Source organism: Oryctolagus cuniculus, chromosome 10 (assembly GCF_051225735.1).
Source record: "Oryctolagus cuniculus isolate XC-2025 breed Fujian yellow rabbit chromosome 10, ASM5122573v1, whole genome shotgun sequence".
Taxonomy (NCBI): domain Eukaryota; kingdom Metazoa; phylum Chordata; class Mammalia; order Lagomorpha; family Leporidae; genus Oryctolagus; species Oryctolagus cuniculus.
This window is the reverse complement of record NC_142876.1, coordinates 126357058-126372427: the sequence shown is the minus strand read 5'-3', so window position 1 is coordinate 126372427 and position 15370 is coordinate 126357058. Positions and strand designations below refer to the sequence as shown.

At 44.5% G+C, this 15370-nt stretch overlaps 1 protein-coding gene across 17 annotated transcripts in view; it reads left to right on the top strand.

The window, feature by feature from the left end:
- Positions 1 to 15370, top strand: part of CHL1 (cell adhesion molecule L1 like) — a 176330-nt gene that overhangs the window by 92665 nt on the left and 68295 nt on the right. For 11 of the 17 annotated variants that reach the window (XM_070050027.2, XM_089305726.1, XM_089305724.1 and 8 more), the window contains exons 2-4: positions 5475 to 5560; positions 8531 to 8711; positions 14181 to 14286. In XM_070050027.2, coding sequence (XP_069906128.2) covers positions 8621 to 8711; positions 14181 to 14286 — 197 coding nt within the window. In that variant the 5' untranslated portion in view covers positions 5475 to 5560; positions 8531 to 8620. Of the gene's footprint in view, positions 1 to 5474; positions 5561 to 8523; positions 8712 to 14180; positions 14287 to 15370 lie in introns of all 17 variants that reach the window. The other 6 variants (XM_089305727.1, XM_017350188.4, XM_051832025.3 and 3 more) reach the window with 1 other exon arrangement.

Here is a 15370-nt window from a genome sequence, read left to right as displayed (position 1 = left end):
GTCTGCAGTGACACAGCACAGTGCCCCCAACCCACTGTCTGCAGTGACACAGCACAGTGGCCCCAACCCACTGTCTGCAGTGACGCACCACAGTGGCCCCAACCCACTGTCTGCAGTGACACACCACAGTGCTGGGTTTTGTGTGAACATAAAATTTCAACCCCTTTGGGTAAAAGTGGATGATTGCAGTTGCTGGAGTGTGTGGTGAGAGTCTGTAGTTCTGCAGGAACCATCTGACCACCTCCACAGTGACTGGGAGCGGCAGTGCACACAGCTGTCTTGTCACTGAGCACTCAGGAGCACCTGTCTGCCTCCCAACGTGGCTGGCACTTCTGGGAGGGTCTCAATCTTCATAGGGAGGATGGTTCTGAGGATTCAGGTTATTCAAGACCACGCTGCCACCCACTAAATGTCACAAGCGCTGCCAGTCATTGTATCGGCCACACTTGGCCCCACATAACATGATCGGAGGAGACCTTCCAGGTTGGGATTCACTGGGACACAGGAGCAGACCTGGCACTCCCAAGAGGCAGCTCCCTAGGGCTTCCCAGGAGTGAAACTGGAGGGATGCTTTTGCTGACTAGCAGGTGTGGAGTGGGTACACAGATTTGTCATATGTCGACATGCTGAGCTATATATACTTAAGTTTTGTGCGTTTAGTAATCTGTGGTTTATCCTTAATTAAGAAGAAAATTCCCTAGATGGCCATCAGTGGTATTCAGGGATTCTGTGAGGGCAGACTCAGAAAAGATAGTTTGCACAGCCTGCTGCCTCATGACCTGTATTTTTGGTAGTTTTGTTCTTTTGTGATTTTCAGTTCAGTGTCACCACAGAGTACTGTTTGCTGAGAATTTTAGATGTCTGGGTAAACAAAGAGGGAATATGTATATATATATATATATATATATATATATATATATAAATAAAATAGTTATAGTGCATCTAAATATATGAGATATATTTAGTCGCATTCCCATCAGAGCTCCCTCACAGTATTTTGCTAATCAAGTAGTGATATTAATGATATTACCCACATAATTATTAACTACAGCTGACATTTTCCCAATAAAATTAATTTGCCTTTAATGGAATCTGCTTTTCTCTGAGCCAGCGCTGCAGGGTGGAGGAACTGACATTCAAACGATTTCTGTCTTGTCACAGTGACACGAGGCTGTAATGCACAATATTTCCTGTGCTTTTAGAGTGAAGAGCATTAACAGTTATTGCAGGATTGCTGTATTTATGACACTTGTAAATTGATTTATGATAGTAGCCAAGCAGAAGACTGAAAAAAAGCCTTTGAATTTTCTTTGTGTTTATCCTTATGGATGCAAGGTGTGGAGGCATTCAGATCACGTTTCAGGCTTATGGGAATGCCAGGCCCCGATTCCAAACCAGGAGACCGTTTTCCTCGGCCTGATGGTCACACAGAAAGGAGTTTCCTAAGGGGTCCAGGAGGTCAGAGGAAAGTGAGGAGATATCCACACTGTCACCAAGCTGTCAAATGGCTTTGTGTGAGGCACCTGCTGGTATAGCTCGGTGATTTCTAAGCCCTGTCAGTGTAGGGGGAGTAGCAATTCCCAATCGTAGCACCATCTCAGACTAACACACAATTGCACTGAGTTGCTTCTGTAACTGCAGTTTGGATGTCGTTGTCAGTATTCCTTCCTGCTCTCTATGCCAAAATCTGATGGTCTATTTTGAGCTTCCCTGGTGGAAAACTGTGTAATGACAGTGTGTACAGAGTTCATTCCAGTCCCTGGAGTTTGGAGTGGCCAGCACAGCAGCTGTGTTCTTTGTGGGTGAAAAGCAGGGTCAGTGCAGCTCTCCTGGCTGCACCCATTCCACGCTTCTTTGAAAGCAGCCGATGGATGACGCTGATATTTGTTTTGTGTGGTTGCTTCCATGGAAATGAAATGGGAGTTATTGAACATAGAGTAGGCTTTTCTTTGGATTTTCCTTGTTATATTTTTCTCTTTAGAAGTTTGGCTCGAATGTGTTTGTAAGTAATTACTGAGAGAAAATGTCAAGCCTTTGAGAAAGACCTCTGGCTGAGGAGTCCCGTCCCAGACCAGCTGCTATTTCTATTTCTCCCCTCACCACATTGGTCAGACTCTTTCCTTTCTTAAGATGAAGCAGAAACACCTCCATTTCTAAGGTCCAGTACACTAATTTAAATAGTATTATTTGATAAAATAAAAATAAAAGTATTTTCAATTCATTAAGGTCTAAGTGTCAAAGCAGTATCAAAAACAGGCACCATTCCTGGCAGGTGGAATATACAGACTGTTATATAGAAAATTAATATAGCCAGAAACCTCTGAGCTGATTTTAGAACACTTTGGTTTTATGTTTGATTTTTAAGGGTGGAGTGAAAATTAACAAATTTTTCTTCATTTTTGCCTTTCTATACTTTATCAATGAAATTTCAAGAAGTCTCCAATGGAAACAGTGCAAAATTGATGAGTTAACAATCAAAGACAGATGAATATACTAGAGCAACGAAGATTTAGGCACTTACTCTAAGTAGAGCTCACATTTTCTATAGGTGGACTGTGGCTTTTAAAACCTTCAATCAATAAGGGAAAAACATGGAGTTCCATTTTTCCTTCTGTGGAAGTCATGGAACATATATGGAACACACACCCTGGTGCTCAACCGGCCCTATGTCTTCAATCCCAACACAAGAGGTTTGGATAGCCTCACAGCCAAAGTCTTTTCCTCTGCTTTTGGTTTTAGTTTGTTTCAAGCGTAGGCCAACAGACATTCTCACGGTTTTGCCCACTTCCTGAAAGAAACACCTTGCTGCTGTTGCAAAATCTTAGGCTGATTTCTACACAATCGATACTAAAAATACTTCTGTTATGAAAATGTTACATGAGCCCCAAATAAAGTAAAGAAGCTCTCTGCATGTATACGCTACACTGCTTCAATATGTGTGTATAAATATATACATATAATGTGTGTATAATGTGTATGTATGCATATATACAATGTAGATATAATGTATATGTATATGTATATACAATTGTATATTGCACAGCTTCAGTGTATTTATGTACATATAATGTGCAATGTGTATGTATGTATATACAATGTATAGTATGTATATGCAGTATATATTGCACAGCTTCAATGTGTATGTACATATGTGTGCATATACATGTATATGCAATGTATATATGTGTGTATTCAATGTATATACAACAGAGCTTCAATAATTGTCAGTATTGCGTACCTCTTTTATCCTGTCCTCTGTACTAAGAAGTTACTTCCTCATCGCCACCCTGCCCTGCAGACTGTCAGTAGGAAGGACACATTTCTTGTTGTTCTAGGTCTGCTGTCCCCCTGGATGCTCTGCTGATCTCTGCAGGTCATGACTGACATGGCCTGAGCTGGCTTTGCCCCGTGTGGCTGTCAAGGCGTTGGGCCAGCTGGTCTGGATGGCCTTCCCCGGCTCGCAGGGGCTTTCTAGCAGTTGCTCAGGATTACAGCAGTGACATGCCTGTGGCTGTGTCTTTCAGGGGAGCATGGCTTGTTGTCAGGACAATTGCACAGGGTTTCTAGAGATGAGAGAGGGAGGATGTGCAGGGCTTCATGACTCACTCAGTGGTCAAAGCTCTGCCGGATTCAAGAGGGGAAGAAACAGCTGCCTGTAAGGAGCTGCTAAGCTGTGGTGCAAGGAAGGGGCTGCAAGAAATGGAGAGGCATTGGGGAATACTGGAAAACACCTACCACACTCCCACTGCTCTAGGATTCTTTAAATCTAGGGCCAGCATTGTGGCAAAGTGGGTAAGACTGCCGCCCACAGTGCCTGTATCTCATGTGGGCACCGGTTCAAATCCCGGCTGCTCCGCTTCTGATCCAGCTCTCTGCTGTGACCTAAGAAAGCACTAGAAGATGGCCTAAGCACTTGGGCCCCTGCACCCACGTGGGAGAACTGGAAGAAGCACTAGGCTCCTGGCTTTGTATCAGCCCAGCTCTGGCCACTGCAGTCATTTGAGGAATGAACCAGTGGATGGAAGATCTCTTTCTCTTTCTGCCCCTGCCTCTTTCTAACTTTGTCTTTCAAATAAATAAACTTAAAAAAATCCTTAAATCCATTGATCTCAGATCAACACTAAATACTTCAGGAATACGGTTTATTTTTTAAGTTGCTGTGATTTTGAACTCCACTAGAAGGCACACAAGTCAGCCAGAGTCAATGGCTCACAATGTTGTTAGTGGAGATGCCTCATGTATCCTCATTACCACTGCACACAGCGATCATTGCCATCACTGCTGCTGGCAGATTTCACTTACGGCTTGTGAGTGTGCTACGTGCACTGGTAGAGATGAGTGAAGGAGGTCTGCTGGGATGCTCCAGACCACAGACTGGGCGATGCTTACACTGATCCCATGCACCCCACTGCCCCTCTTGGCCTCAGCATCTTGGCACTTACCTCGGAGGCCAGGTAGATTTGACAAAGACTCATCCTACTCTCTTCCATTTCTAAAGTGAAGAGCAATGTAACTCAGGGATGTAGGTTGTTTCTAGCTTGCCACCACCATGCTCTTTTAAAAACATTTGAGCGATCTATGCGGTCACTTGTAAGCCTGATGGTGTCATTCATTGTAGGCTTTCTGAAGAGAGCTGAGAGCTTTATCTCCTATGGCCCTCTGAGGGCTGTGAGCTTGTCCATGTTTCCATCAAGTGTCTCAGGGCTGGATTGCTCCAGATCCTCATCTTCTACACATAGTGGTTGGCCAGTGATCAGAAAGAGTTTCCTGTTTAATGGGGCAGGAGGAGAGATGTATTGCATCTGTCAGTTCACTCCCCAAATGGTTTCAATAGCCAGGGCAAGGCCAGACCAAAGCTAGGAGTCAGGAACTCTATCCTGGTCTCCTACATGGGTGGCAGGTGCCCAAATACTTGGGCCATCTTCTACTGACCTCCCAGGCTCATGAGCAAGGAGTTGGATTGCAAGTGGAGCAGCCAGAACTTGACCAACTCTGAGATGGGATGCTCGTGTCACTGTGGTGGCTTAATCTGCTGTACCACAATGCCAGCCCATCCTTTTTTCTTTCTTTCTTTTTTTTTAATGAGGTAGAAGGTATGATTTTCTTCATTCTAAAGAAAAGCTAAAATTGTAGGAAGATTTAACCCAATTTATCCAGATCCATGCAAAGATGTCGCCTGGTTTTGAGTTAGTATCATTAATATAGCTACCAGATGTCAGTTTTTTGAGTGACTGAACCTCAAAAATGTCTCAGTGTATGTTGTTCTTTTCTTAGTGTCAACTCCATCCTGAATTCAAATAACTGCTTTTATCTTTAAGGTCTGGTGTGAAGCATTAAACTCATATTCTTCCAAGAAAGATCAATGGGAATATGATCTTACTGCTATTTTACTGTTATAAAACAGAATTACTAAACACTGTGCCCTTTACACTGTCTGATGGTGAAATTAAGGCTGGCTTGCTTTCTCTTTTCAGACCGAGAGTGAGCCAGGGCTTCTGTCTCCCCTTGCTTCCAGGGGGTCACATGTTAACTGCACAGCCTGTGCACACACAGAGATCAGGTAAGCTGGTGCCAGTCTCTGCAGGGGATGAGGTAACCTGGAGACTGAAACATGCCCACATTCTGGAAACTGATGATGTCACCAGTGTCCGACGTGTCTCTTAACAAACGGATTTATTTTAGTTCAGGGGTTCACTGTGGCCCCCATTTATGGGAGAGAGTTTATGTACGACCACTAAAATCCATAAGATCACTGCTTTTGAGCAGTTGGGATCTATGAGCTCCACCTTGACCTCTGGCCTGCATCACTCCTGGGTCCATCTAGTAGTTTCAGCGTGGGATGATGTGAACCTGCTCAGAGGGTCTTCTCAGAGCGTCACAGGTCTGGAAGCCTTAGCTCTTAGAAACCGAGGGCGGCTCACTAAGATGGACATGGGTGCCTCTGAATGCGAGTGTGGAGTGAGAGGAGCAGAGGGCTAGGCTAAGCACAGGTGCAGGTCAGGGGTGAAATGCAGCCCAAACCTGCCAATAGTGGGTCTAGAGGCTCTTGCCATACTATTAACAGAGCAGGAAGGAATCAAAATTGAAAGGGCAAGCATTGGTATTTTCTTCAGACTTTTCATTTTAGAAATAGATAAAATGGGTAGAATTCAGTTTTAGTAGTCAAGTCAATGTTCTGCTTCTTAGAATGAAAGTTGTGGGGAGCAACTGAGACTAGACTACATTACTGGAACTAAGACTAACACTGTGCATCTGATCTCCCACAATATGGCGCTGGGGAGGAGTAAACAACTTCCACGCAGCTGCCTCGCCAATTTGACTGATAAGCTGCAGGAGCTGATCCTGCTCCTGATTGGAGGAGAGCAGCATGCTTGGCGTGTGGGCAGCAGAGCACGGATTGGTGGAAGAGGACTATAAAGGAGGAGAGAGACAACATGCACCAGGAACATTTGGGGGAAACATCTGAGCAGCCCCTGAGAGAGCTGGCCGGCGGTGTGCCGCTCCTCTGCGGAAGCGGGGAAAGCGGCGGGGGTGCCGCTCCTCCACGGAGGAGGGGGGGGGGCGGCAGCTAACCTGGGAAGGGCTGGGCAATAAGAACAGCGCAGGGTCCAGTGTCGTTCCTCCGCGAATGGGGGAGCGACAAAAGTAACTTTTTACTTCATTTTGCTGATTGAAATAACTCCTTAGGAAACTGGATGTCAGTGAAACAGAACACATTTTAAAATATAATTTTAAAAATTTGTATTTATTTGAGAGACCAAGACACATAAACACATGGTGGTGGTGAGGAGAGATATGTCATCCATTCTTGTTTTACTCTCCAGACATCTTTAACATCCAGGGTAGGCCAGGCAGAAACCAGGAGCCAGAAACTTCACTGGGGTCTCCCATGTGGGTGGCAGGGCCCATGCCTCCAGGGTCTGCATCAGTAGAAAGCTAGAATCAGGAGCAGGAACTGGAGCTGTATTGAACCTAAGTATTCTGATATGGACTGTGGGCATCTTAACTGCTACACTAAATGTCCTCCCCTCATAACATTTTTAAATCTCTAGTGTAGGAGCCAGTGCTGTGGCCTAGCGGGTAAAGCTGCCGTCTGCAGTGCCAGCATCCCATATGGATGCTGGTTCGAGTCCCGGCTGCCCCACTTCTAATCCAGCTCTCTGCTATGGCCTGGGAAAGCAGTGGAAGGTAGCTCAGGGCACCTGCGCCCACATTGGACACTGGGAAGAAGCTCCTGGCTCCTGGCTTCAGATCCACGCAGCTCCAGCCATCACAGCCAACTGGAGAGTGAATCAGTGGATGGAAGACCTCTCTGTGTCTCTGCCTCTCCTTTTCTCTCTGTGTAGCTCTGGCTTTCAAATAAATGGATAAATCTTTAAAAATAAATAAATGAATAAATCTGTAGTGTAGTTGTCAGTTTAGGAAATATTTTTGAATTAAACAAGAATAGTTTTTTTGTAATTCTGATTTTACAGAAGGGAATTGAATTGAGATCAAAGTATAGTAACACCATTATTCTAATTCAGATTTTTTGGGGCACCCTGTGATCAAGGGGAATATTTTCTTTCATGATCAAGATGCTGTTTCTCAAAATAAAAGAAGTTTCTACCATCCATTAAAACTCTCAAAATTGTAAAGTAAGCAACAGCATTAATTTTGCTTACATTTTGACCTTCCTACATGCAGATCTGGAAGATGCAAATTGTAAGCCCTAAAAAGTGTAATCTGAGATGACATAAAAAAGCCCAAATATGTGGAATTAAATATACATTTAGTGGTTTGTCTACCTCTGTCTTCACTGTTTTATCAGTTTTAAGTGAACAAGTATGGAAATTATTGAATAGTCTTATTAGGAACAATGCTCAGATGTTTGTTGTCATAATGGTTCAGGAAAATTGGAGATGGTAATCTTTGCTCTGTTTCCTTGGAGTGAATAACTTTCTGCTTAAGTGGGGAGCAACTGATGCTATTATCTTTTTCTTGAGCCAAATGCAGATTTGCAGGCTTTAGTTAAAATGGCTGGTCCTCATCCACTTGTCCTTTATTTATGTCTTTCCTATATATTTCTAGAACTATTCACCTCCTATTACTGTAAAAACACTGAGTATTTTTTCCCTGAAAAGACTCAAAAGGTTATATTTGTGATCCTTATTAGTGACTCAAATGGGGTTAGGTGCCTAGTATAAAAAAATTGGTTGAGCAAGAGCCATGATGTGAATGAAGTTAACCAAGTGGGGTTGTTCTTGCGGCTGCTGACACTAGGTAGCGTGCGGTAGAGTGCCTTCCGAGTGAACCTCCTCCGACCGAGGGACAAGACTCACGGGAGAGGTCTGTGGGTTTCAGTACAGCTTGTGTTAAGCTCCTTTAGTGAAATGTGAAGGGGAAGATGCACTCTGTTTTGGTAGAATTATTAGAGAATATGTTGATTAAAAAGTACTACCAAACAGGAAGGTGTATGTAATTCCTATAATGTTGGCGATTTACAGTGTATGGATTAATACGTTATTCTGCTTGTTTTTTGAGTTTCCAGGTTAAGCACGCTCTCCTCAGCTTTACATGAAATGTGAGAGGCGACACTGAGGTTTTCGGTCTTTGTGAGGTGTCTCCTTCCCCAAGAGCCATGGAGAGGCTGCTCCGTGGGACAGGATCAACCACAGCTCTCATTTTCTTCCTGCTGAAATTGTCAGTGGCAGTTGACATTCCATTGTCAGGTACAGCAGCAGCAGTCAGTGCCTGCTTGTGGGATTTCATGTCTGTATTTTGACTTTTAAGTGGACTGAGAATATGACTTTTCTGTCCTATTTTTATATGTTTTACAGCAATCTGTCATCCATCAGAGTTCACGTCTGCATTTTCATTTTGGGGTGGTTGATATTTGGCTGCTGTAATCATTTTGCAGCTTGAGCTTTTTGCTTCTCATGCAAACTTGGCAAGTGAGACACAGCCAGTAGCTCAGGTGGTATTTTGCCATATGTCTAAGCTGCTCTGCGATATTACAGCTTTACATTTATATACTTACATGAGTTAATTTGAGGGAGAATTATGATTTGGAAATTATTGGCATTCAACTGTGACAAAACATTCTTTTTCAAAAACTATTATATATTTAAGAATGAAAACAATGAATTAGGGAAATAATAAAAAGCCATTTTACAAATAAAATTATAAGCTGATATGAACTCACAATCAAGATCCTTATATAGTGGAATTCATATTAGAGGTTAGTGGTCCTAGGCCAGCGCCACGCCTCACTAGGCTAATCCTCCGCCTTGCGGCGCTGGCACACCGGGTTCTAGTCCCGGTCAGGGCGCCGGATTCTGTCCCGGTTGCCCCTCTTCCAGGCCAGCTCTTTGCTGTGGCCAGGGAGTGCAGTGGAGGATGGCCCAAGTGCTTGGGCCCTGCACCCCATGGGAGACCAGGAGAAGCACCTGGCTCCTGCCTTCAGATCAGTGCGGTGTGCCGGCTGCAGCGCGCCGGCTGCGCTGGCCATTGGAGGGTGAACCAACGGCAAAGGAAGACCTTTCTCTCTGTCTCTCTCTCTCACTGTCCACTCTGCCTGTCAAAAAAAAGGGGGGGGGGTTAGTGGTCCTATGAATATATACATATATATGTTTTATACACATATATACTTAATATATACTGGTAAAAGTGGATGCAAATTTTTAGCATCATAAATTAGTTTGAACACATCAGAATAATTAATAGTATAAAAAATTAATAAATATGTTATATATTATAGTATATAAGTATACTATAAAAATAGTATAAAAATTAATAGTATAAAAATACATCTGTAGTACATTATATGTATTAATACATCAAATACATAAAATAGGGTTTGGGGGAATTTTTCTCACATTCTCAGCATTTGGACCTGAGATGTTATTCAGACATTTTTGTCCATGTAATTCTAGCATACTCCCTTCCATCTTTTCCATGTGCTGTTAGAGAAATTATAATGTGCGGGGCACTGGTTACCTATTAGAATCTTGATAATATAAATGATTGTTATGGACATCAAGTCTTGGAGAAAGTCTTGAACCAGAACATTTAGTACATGTCAGAAAGGAAATAGCACTGAGCTAAAACTTTTCCTTTGAAAGCAATCAGACCGACTGAGTGTGAACAGAAAAGGAGACGGGTCTCTGACCATGTGATGTAGCGTGTTGAAAAGCACTCTGAGGCCACTTTAAACTACCAGTCTCAGCCACTTTGCACTGCACACTGCAGTTGGGGGCCAACCCTGCTCTGCTGCTCGTGTCAGGTGCTTCAGAGACATTCCATGACTTGAAAAATGTCCCTTTCCTGCACTACAGGTGCACCAGATTTTCTGCACAGGGAGCTGAGATCTTCACCCTGTGCATGATACACCTGGCATCATCATGGACCCACCATTGCAGCAGTTCTGGCCGGGAGGTGGAGTGCCTCTGTCTGTAGTGGATTCTTGTGATCTCCAGTGAAGAGCAGTGTGGGTTCCATGGGGATTCCTGACTCTGTTCTCGGGGGTGGGCCTTGCCTCTCTGTTTTCTCACCTTGTTCCTCAGTGGTGAGGGATGTGAAATTTTGTGTTAATCCACAGCACACATTTTTCTTCTGGTTGTCTCAGTTACTTATGCATTTTCATGCCAAAATGTCCTTAGACAACAATTGTTATAAAATATTAATGACATGTTTTCAGCACAACTGAATATTATCCATTTATTTCAGTACTCTAGGGCACTCACCAGTAAATGCAACTAAGGCAGGTATCCAATTTGAATGTCAACGAGTCTGGTGTTGCTGTGATTGGTCTAATTGCAGAAGAAAGGATACACTGTGTAGAGAATATATTCTTAGAAAGACCCAGAGGTTATTAACTCCACTCCCTGAATAATTAGTTATGGCTGAACCTTCACAACCTTAGCAAATGTAGGAAAGAAAAATGTCCTAATAAACTAGTGGTTTGCAAGTTATTTGGTGACATCTTAGGGACTGTTACCACTGGTTACAACCCTAAGAACATTTAAATAACATGAGTTTGCTGTAAGCTCAAGACTGCTGTTATACAGGACAAGATGCATGTCAATCAACATGGGTGTCCACGCACATTCTTGCATGTTTATAAGTACGCAGGGGAAGAAGACGTAATGGAACCAGCTTCACAAGCTGGGCAGACTGTTACCAGACTGAGAGGAAAGGAAAGGAAACGCGTTTTCAGAGCTGGAAGGGTCACCTTGTTATTCTGGTGTGGCCACTGTCAGTGCTTAAAACGCTGCTCATGGACACAGGCGAGGGACACAAGGACACAGTTTCCTGCCACGCAGAACCCAGGGAGACAACACCCGCCCGCACCTGAGGGGCTGCTCCGGCCGCGCGCTCACCGCGGAAACCCCGGTAAGGCAGAAACGGTCTTCCTGAGGACTGGAGTGGTTCTGGGGCCTGTGTCTGATGACCTGGAGGCTGGGCAGGGTGTCCCTGCCCACGTCCACGCCCGGCCGCAGCCTCTGCTCCCGACAGCTCGCAGAGGCTCCCCGGGCGGACGAGGCCAGTGCTCCCTGCCATGAGCCAGCCCAGCGACAATGATGCAAACGATCCGGCGGGCAACACCCGCGTGTTCAGACCACACCTGGCATCGTGGCAAAGCTGCCTCCCCATGGGCTTCCTGATGCTGACACCAGCACCACGCTGGGGACCCCCGGGTGACACCGACGCCATGCCAGAGGGCGTCTGAGTAACACTGACTCTGCGCCAGAGAAGGCCTCCGGGTGATGCCGATGCGTGAGAGCGAGAGGCCTCCGGGTGACACTGACGCCATGCCAGAGGGCGTCTGAGTGACACGTGATGCCGATGCCTGAGAGCGAGAGGCCTCCGGGTGACACTGACGCTGCACCCAAGGGTGTCTGGGTGACACTGACACCGCGCCTGAGGGCATCCTAGTGACACCGACCGAGCCCCTGAGGGCGTCCAAGTGGCTCTGACGGAGCCCCTGAGGAACTCGGAGTGACACTGACGCTGCACCCAAGGGCATCTGAGTGATACCGCTGCCCCCGAGGGTGTCTGGGTGACACGGACGCAACCCCTGAGGGACTCTGCGTGGCACGGATGCCGCACTCAAGGGTGTCTGTGTGACACTACCGCTGCCCCCGAGGGTGTCCGGGTGACATGGACGCCGTGTGTATCTGAGTTCTATCAGGAAAAATCCCTGTGTCTGGAAGGTGCCCTGCAGAACGTCTGAGCACCGTGCGAAGGTTACAGACATGACAGCCAAGACTGGTGTGACTTTGTAGAGAACGTGAGCTCCAAGTCACGGCCACACGCGGTCGCTGCAGAGGCCAAGTCCCCGTGGCTCGTGGCTGTGCCTGAGCGAGGCCTGAGGCCTGCTCTTTTTTTTTTTTAATTTAATAAATGTAAATTTACAAAGTGCAATTTTTGTATTGTTGTGGCTCCCCCCCAACCTCCCTCCCTCCCGCGGCCCTCCCCTCTCCCACTCCCTCTCCCATCCCGCCCTTCATTGAATTTGATTTTTCAGTTACCTTCATATACTGAAGATCAACTTAGTATACACTAAGCAAGGATTTCAACAAGCTGCACTCACACAACCGCACAAGGTATAGGGTATTGTTCGACTAGTAGTGTTGTCTTTAAGTTTCATAGTAAAACACATTAAGGACAGAGATCCTACGTGGAGAGCATGTGCCCAGTGACTCTCGTTGTTGATTTAACAATTGGCACTCTTATTTATGATGTCAGCAATCACCCGAGGCTCTTGCCATGAGCTGTCTAGGCTATGGAAGCCCCTTGAGTTCACCAACTCTGAAGTTGTTTAGTCAAGGCCGTATCACAGTGGAGGTTCCTTCCTCCCTTCAGAGAAAGGCACCTCCCTCCTTGATGGCCTGTTCCTTCTCCTGGAGTCTTGTTCACCAGGATCTCTCATTTAGGTTGTTTTTGCCACCGTGTCATGGCTTCCCACGTGAGGCCTGCTCCTGAGGAATTGTGGGGAGCACACGGGAAGCCGAGCTGTTCTCACCGGGACAGTTACCATTTCTTGTAAGATGTTACTATTTTATTGCGTCATGTTATCCTGTAATTCACAAATAAATATTCTAGAGGATCTCCAGTTGTAATTTCTAGAGCGGTTCGGGCAGTCGGACGTCAGTTGCGCAAGCAGGGGGGCTGGCTTATCTCTTCCAAGGAGTGCGTGTTTGGGAAGAGCTAACCCGGGCTGAGGCCTCGCGCGTTCACCCTCGTGTCGGCATCACGGTTCTCAGAAAGCAGCCTTGTGTCTTGTGGGTTCCTTAGCTTGTCAAACATGAAACCGAAAGATCGAGGCATATTTGAACGTGAACAGTCTATTTACAAACAAATATCGCAAGCAATTATTCTGTATTATTTGCTCATTAGTAGTACGTTAATTTCTGTAAGGAAAAAACAAAATCCCAAGTCCCAGTGTTTTGGTGGGAAAAAGATCAACGAGGAAAAGTTAAACATGGGAAATGACAAGTTCACAGAAAAGCTCTTATTGACCAAGCAATTTACACAAATCAAAGATAGGGATTTTTTGGTCATAAATAGCAAGATATGTCTTAGTTTTTAATGCTGGTGTTCTGTGGTGGCAAGGATGTGGGGAACCACAGTGCTCTCACATTGAGACTGGTGGTTATCCAGATCCCCGCCTTTGCTGTCCGTGCCTGAAAACGATCTACGTCAGTGATTCAGCAAAGAGTATCCATTGAAATACCTGTCAAGAAGGAGATGGAAAATGATCTAGTGTACAGTGATGGGTAATTATTGAAAAAGTTGCAACATATCAATGAGAAGGAATAAGTTAAACCAGTAAATTATTTATGTCTGTGTAGAAGCCTATCAGACTATAAACAGAAGCTTAAAAATGACTAAGTAAAAATGTATATGTATGTCAGCAGACTGAATGCCAATAATTTTCAAAATAGATATTTTGAAGTGTAATTATAGAATTTTTCTTCTGCCTTAAAAATATTATGATTCTAGATTTAAATAAAATTAATGCATTTGGGACCAAGAAGTGAATACAGGTCACACAGAAGAAGTTGGATGTCCTAGGGTTTTCATTCCTGTATCTTTTGTTTACTAAGATATAGAGATCATTTAAGCTGTTTCTGCCACCACTGGGTCACCTGCTAAGTGTCTGCACAGCCTGCTCCTTACATGTGCTTTGCCTTCAGTCCGACAGGTCCCGACAATCACGAAACAGTCGGGAGTGCAAGTTGCCTTTCCTTTTGATGAGTATTTCCAGATTGAATGTGAAGCGAAAGGGAATCCAGAACCAACGTGAGTGTCCCTGTGCCCCATCGGGTCCTTACTTGAGGCCTGTCCTTTATACCACGTTTCACCCTGGCTTGCACGTTCTTGGTGGACCATAAATCTTCATATGATGGAAGCTGAGGGTTTCCCAGTGAATGACAGTTTTGTTTATAAAAAAAGGCTTGGTTTTTCTACTGTGTTGTTTTGTTTGTTGAATATATATATATTCCATAATATACATATTACCATAAATATATATATTTTACCATAAAATAAAGTGTCTTATGTTAAATACTTAGAGTAGTCTTTGGGTCTGCAAAATAGTCAACAATTCCTTATCCTATGAGTAAACAAGATAATGAAAAATAAGGAGAGTCTTCATTCTCCTTGGTAGTGGTAGTGTTTATTAAGTCAAATTTAACACTTTTATAAATGATGTTTAATATAAACTATCTTATTGCTTGTCTTTTGATGCATATCTTATTCTGTGGATTAAAATATTTTTATTTATTTTCATTTTATTTGAAAGGCAGAGACATAGAGAGGTAGAATCAGAGAGAAAGAGAGATCACCTGTCTACTTTTCATTCGACAAATGCCTACAATGGTTAGGGCTGGGCCAAGCTGAGGCCAAGAGCCTGGAAAATTCAATGCAGATCTCCCACATGGGTGACCGAGGCCCACGTACTTGAGTTATCACCCGCTGCCTCCCAGGGTGTGCATTAGCAGGAAGCTGGAATTGGGGCTGGGGCTGGGGCTGGGCTTGAACCCCTAATTGGCATTTGAACAGTGCCAAACATTTGCCTTTCTATGGGTATTTTCAGTTCTCCTAGAAATGTTGTCATCTTGGATGGCAGAAGGCTAGCTGCTGGTCTACTACTATGAAGTAATTGTATTATTAATTAGATAATTGTTACCCTAGGTGATCATAATTACTGATGAGTTTTTCCCAAAGAACCTTCCATATTTTGGGAGAAAGGAGGACATGTGAGTGTGTTAGGAGTAAGGGGGAATGATCTATAGGGAGAATTCCGGGTCTTAAAGCTGCAGGGGCTCTAAGTGGGATGCAAGTCTATTGGTGTGCTTGATTATTTTTTATTTGAAACTCAGAG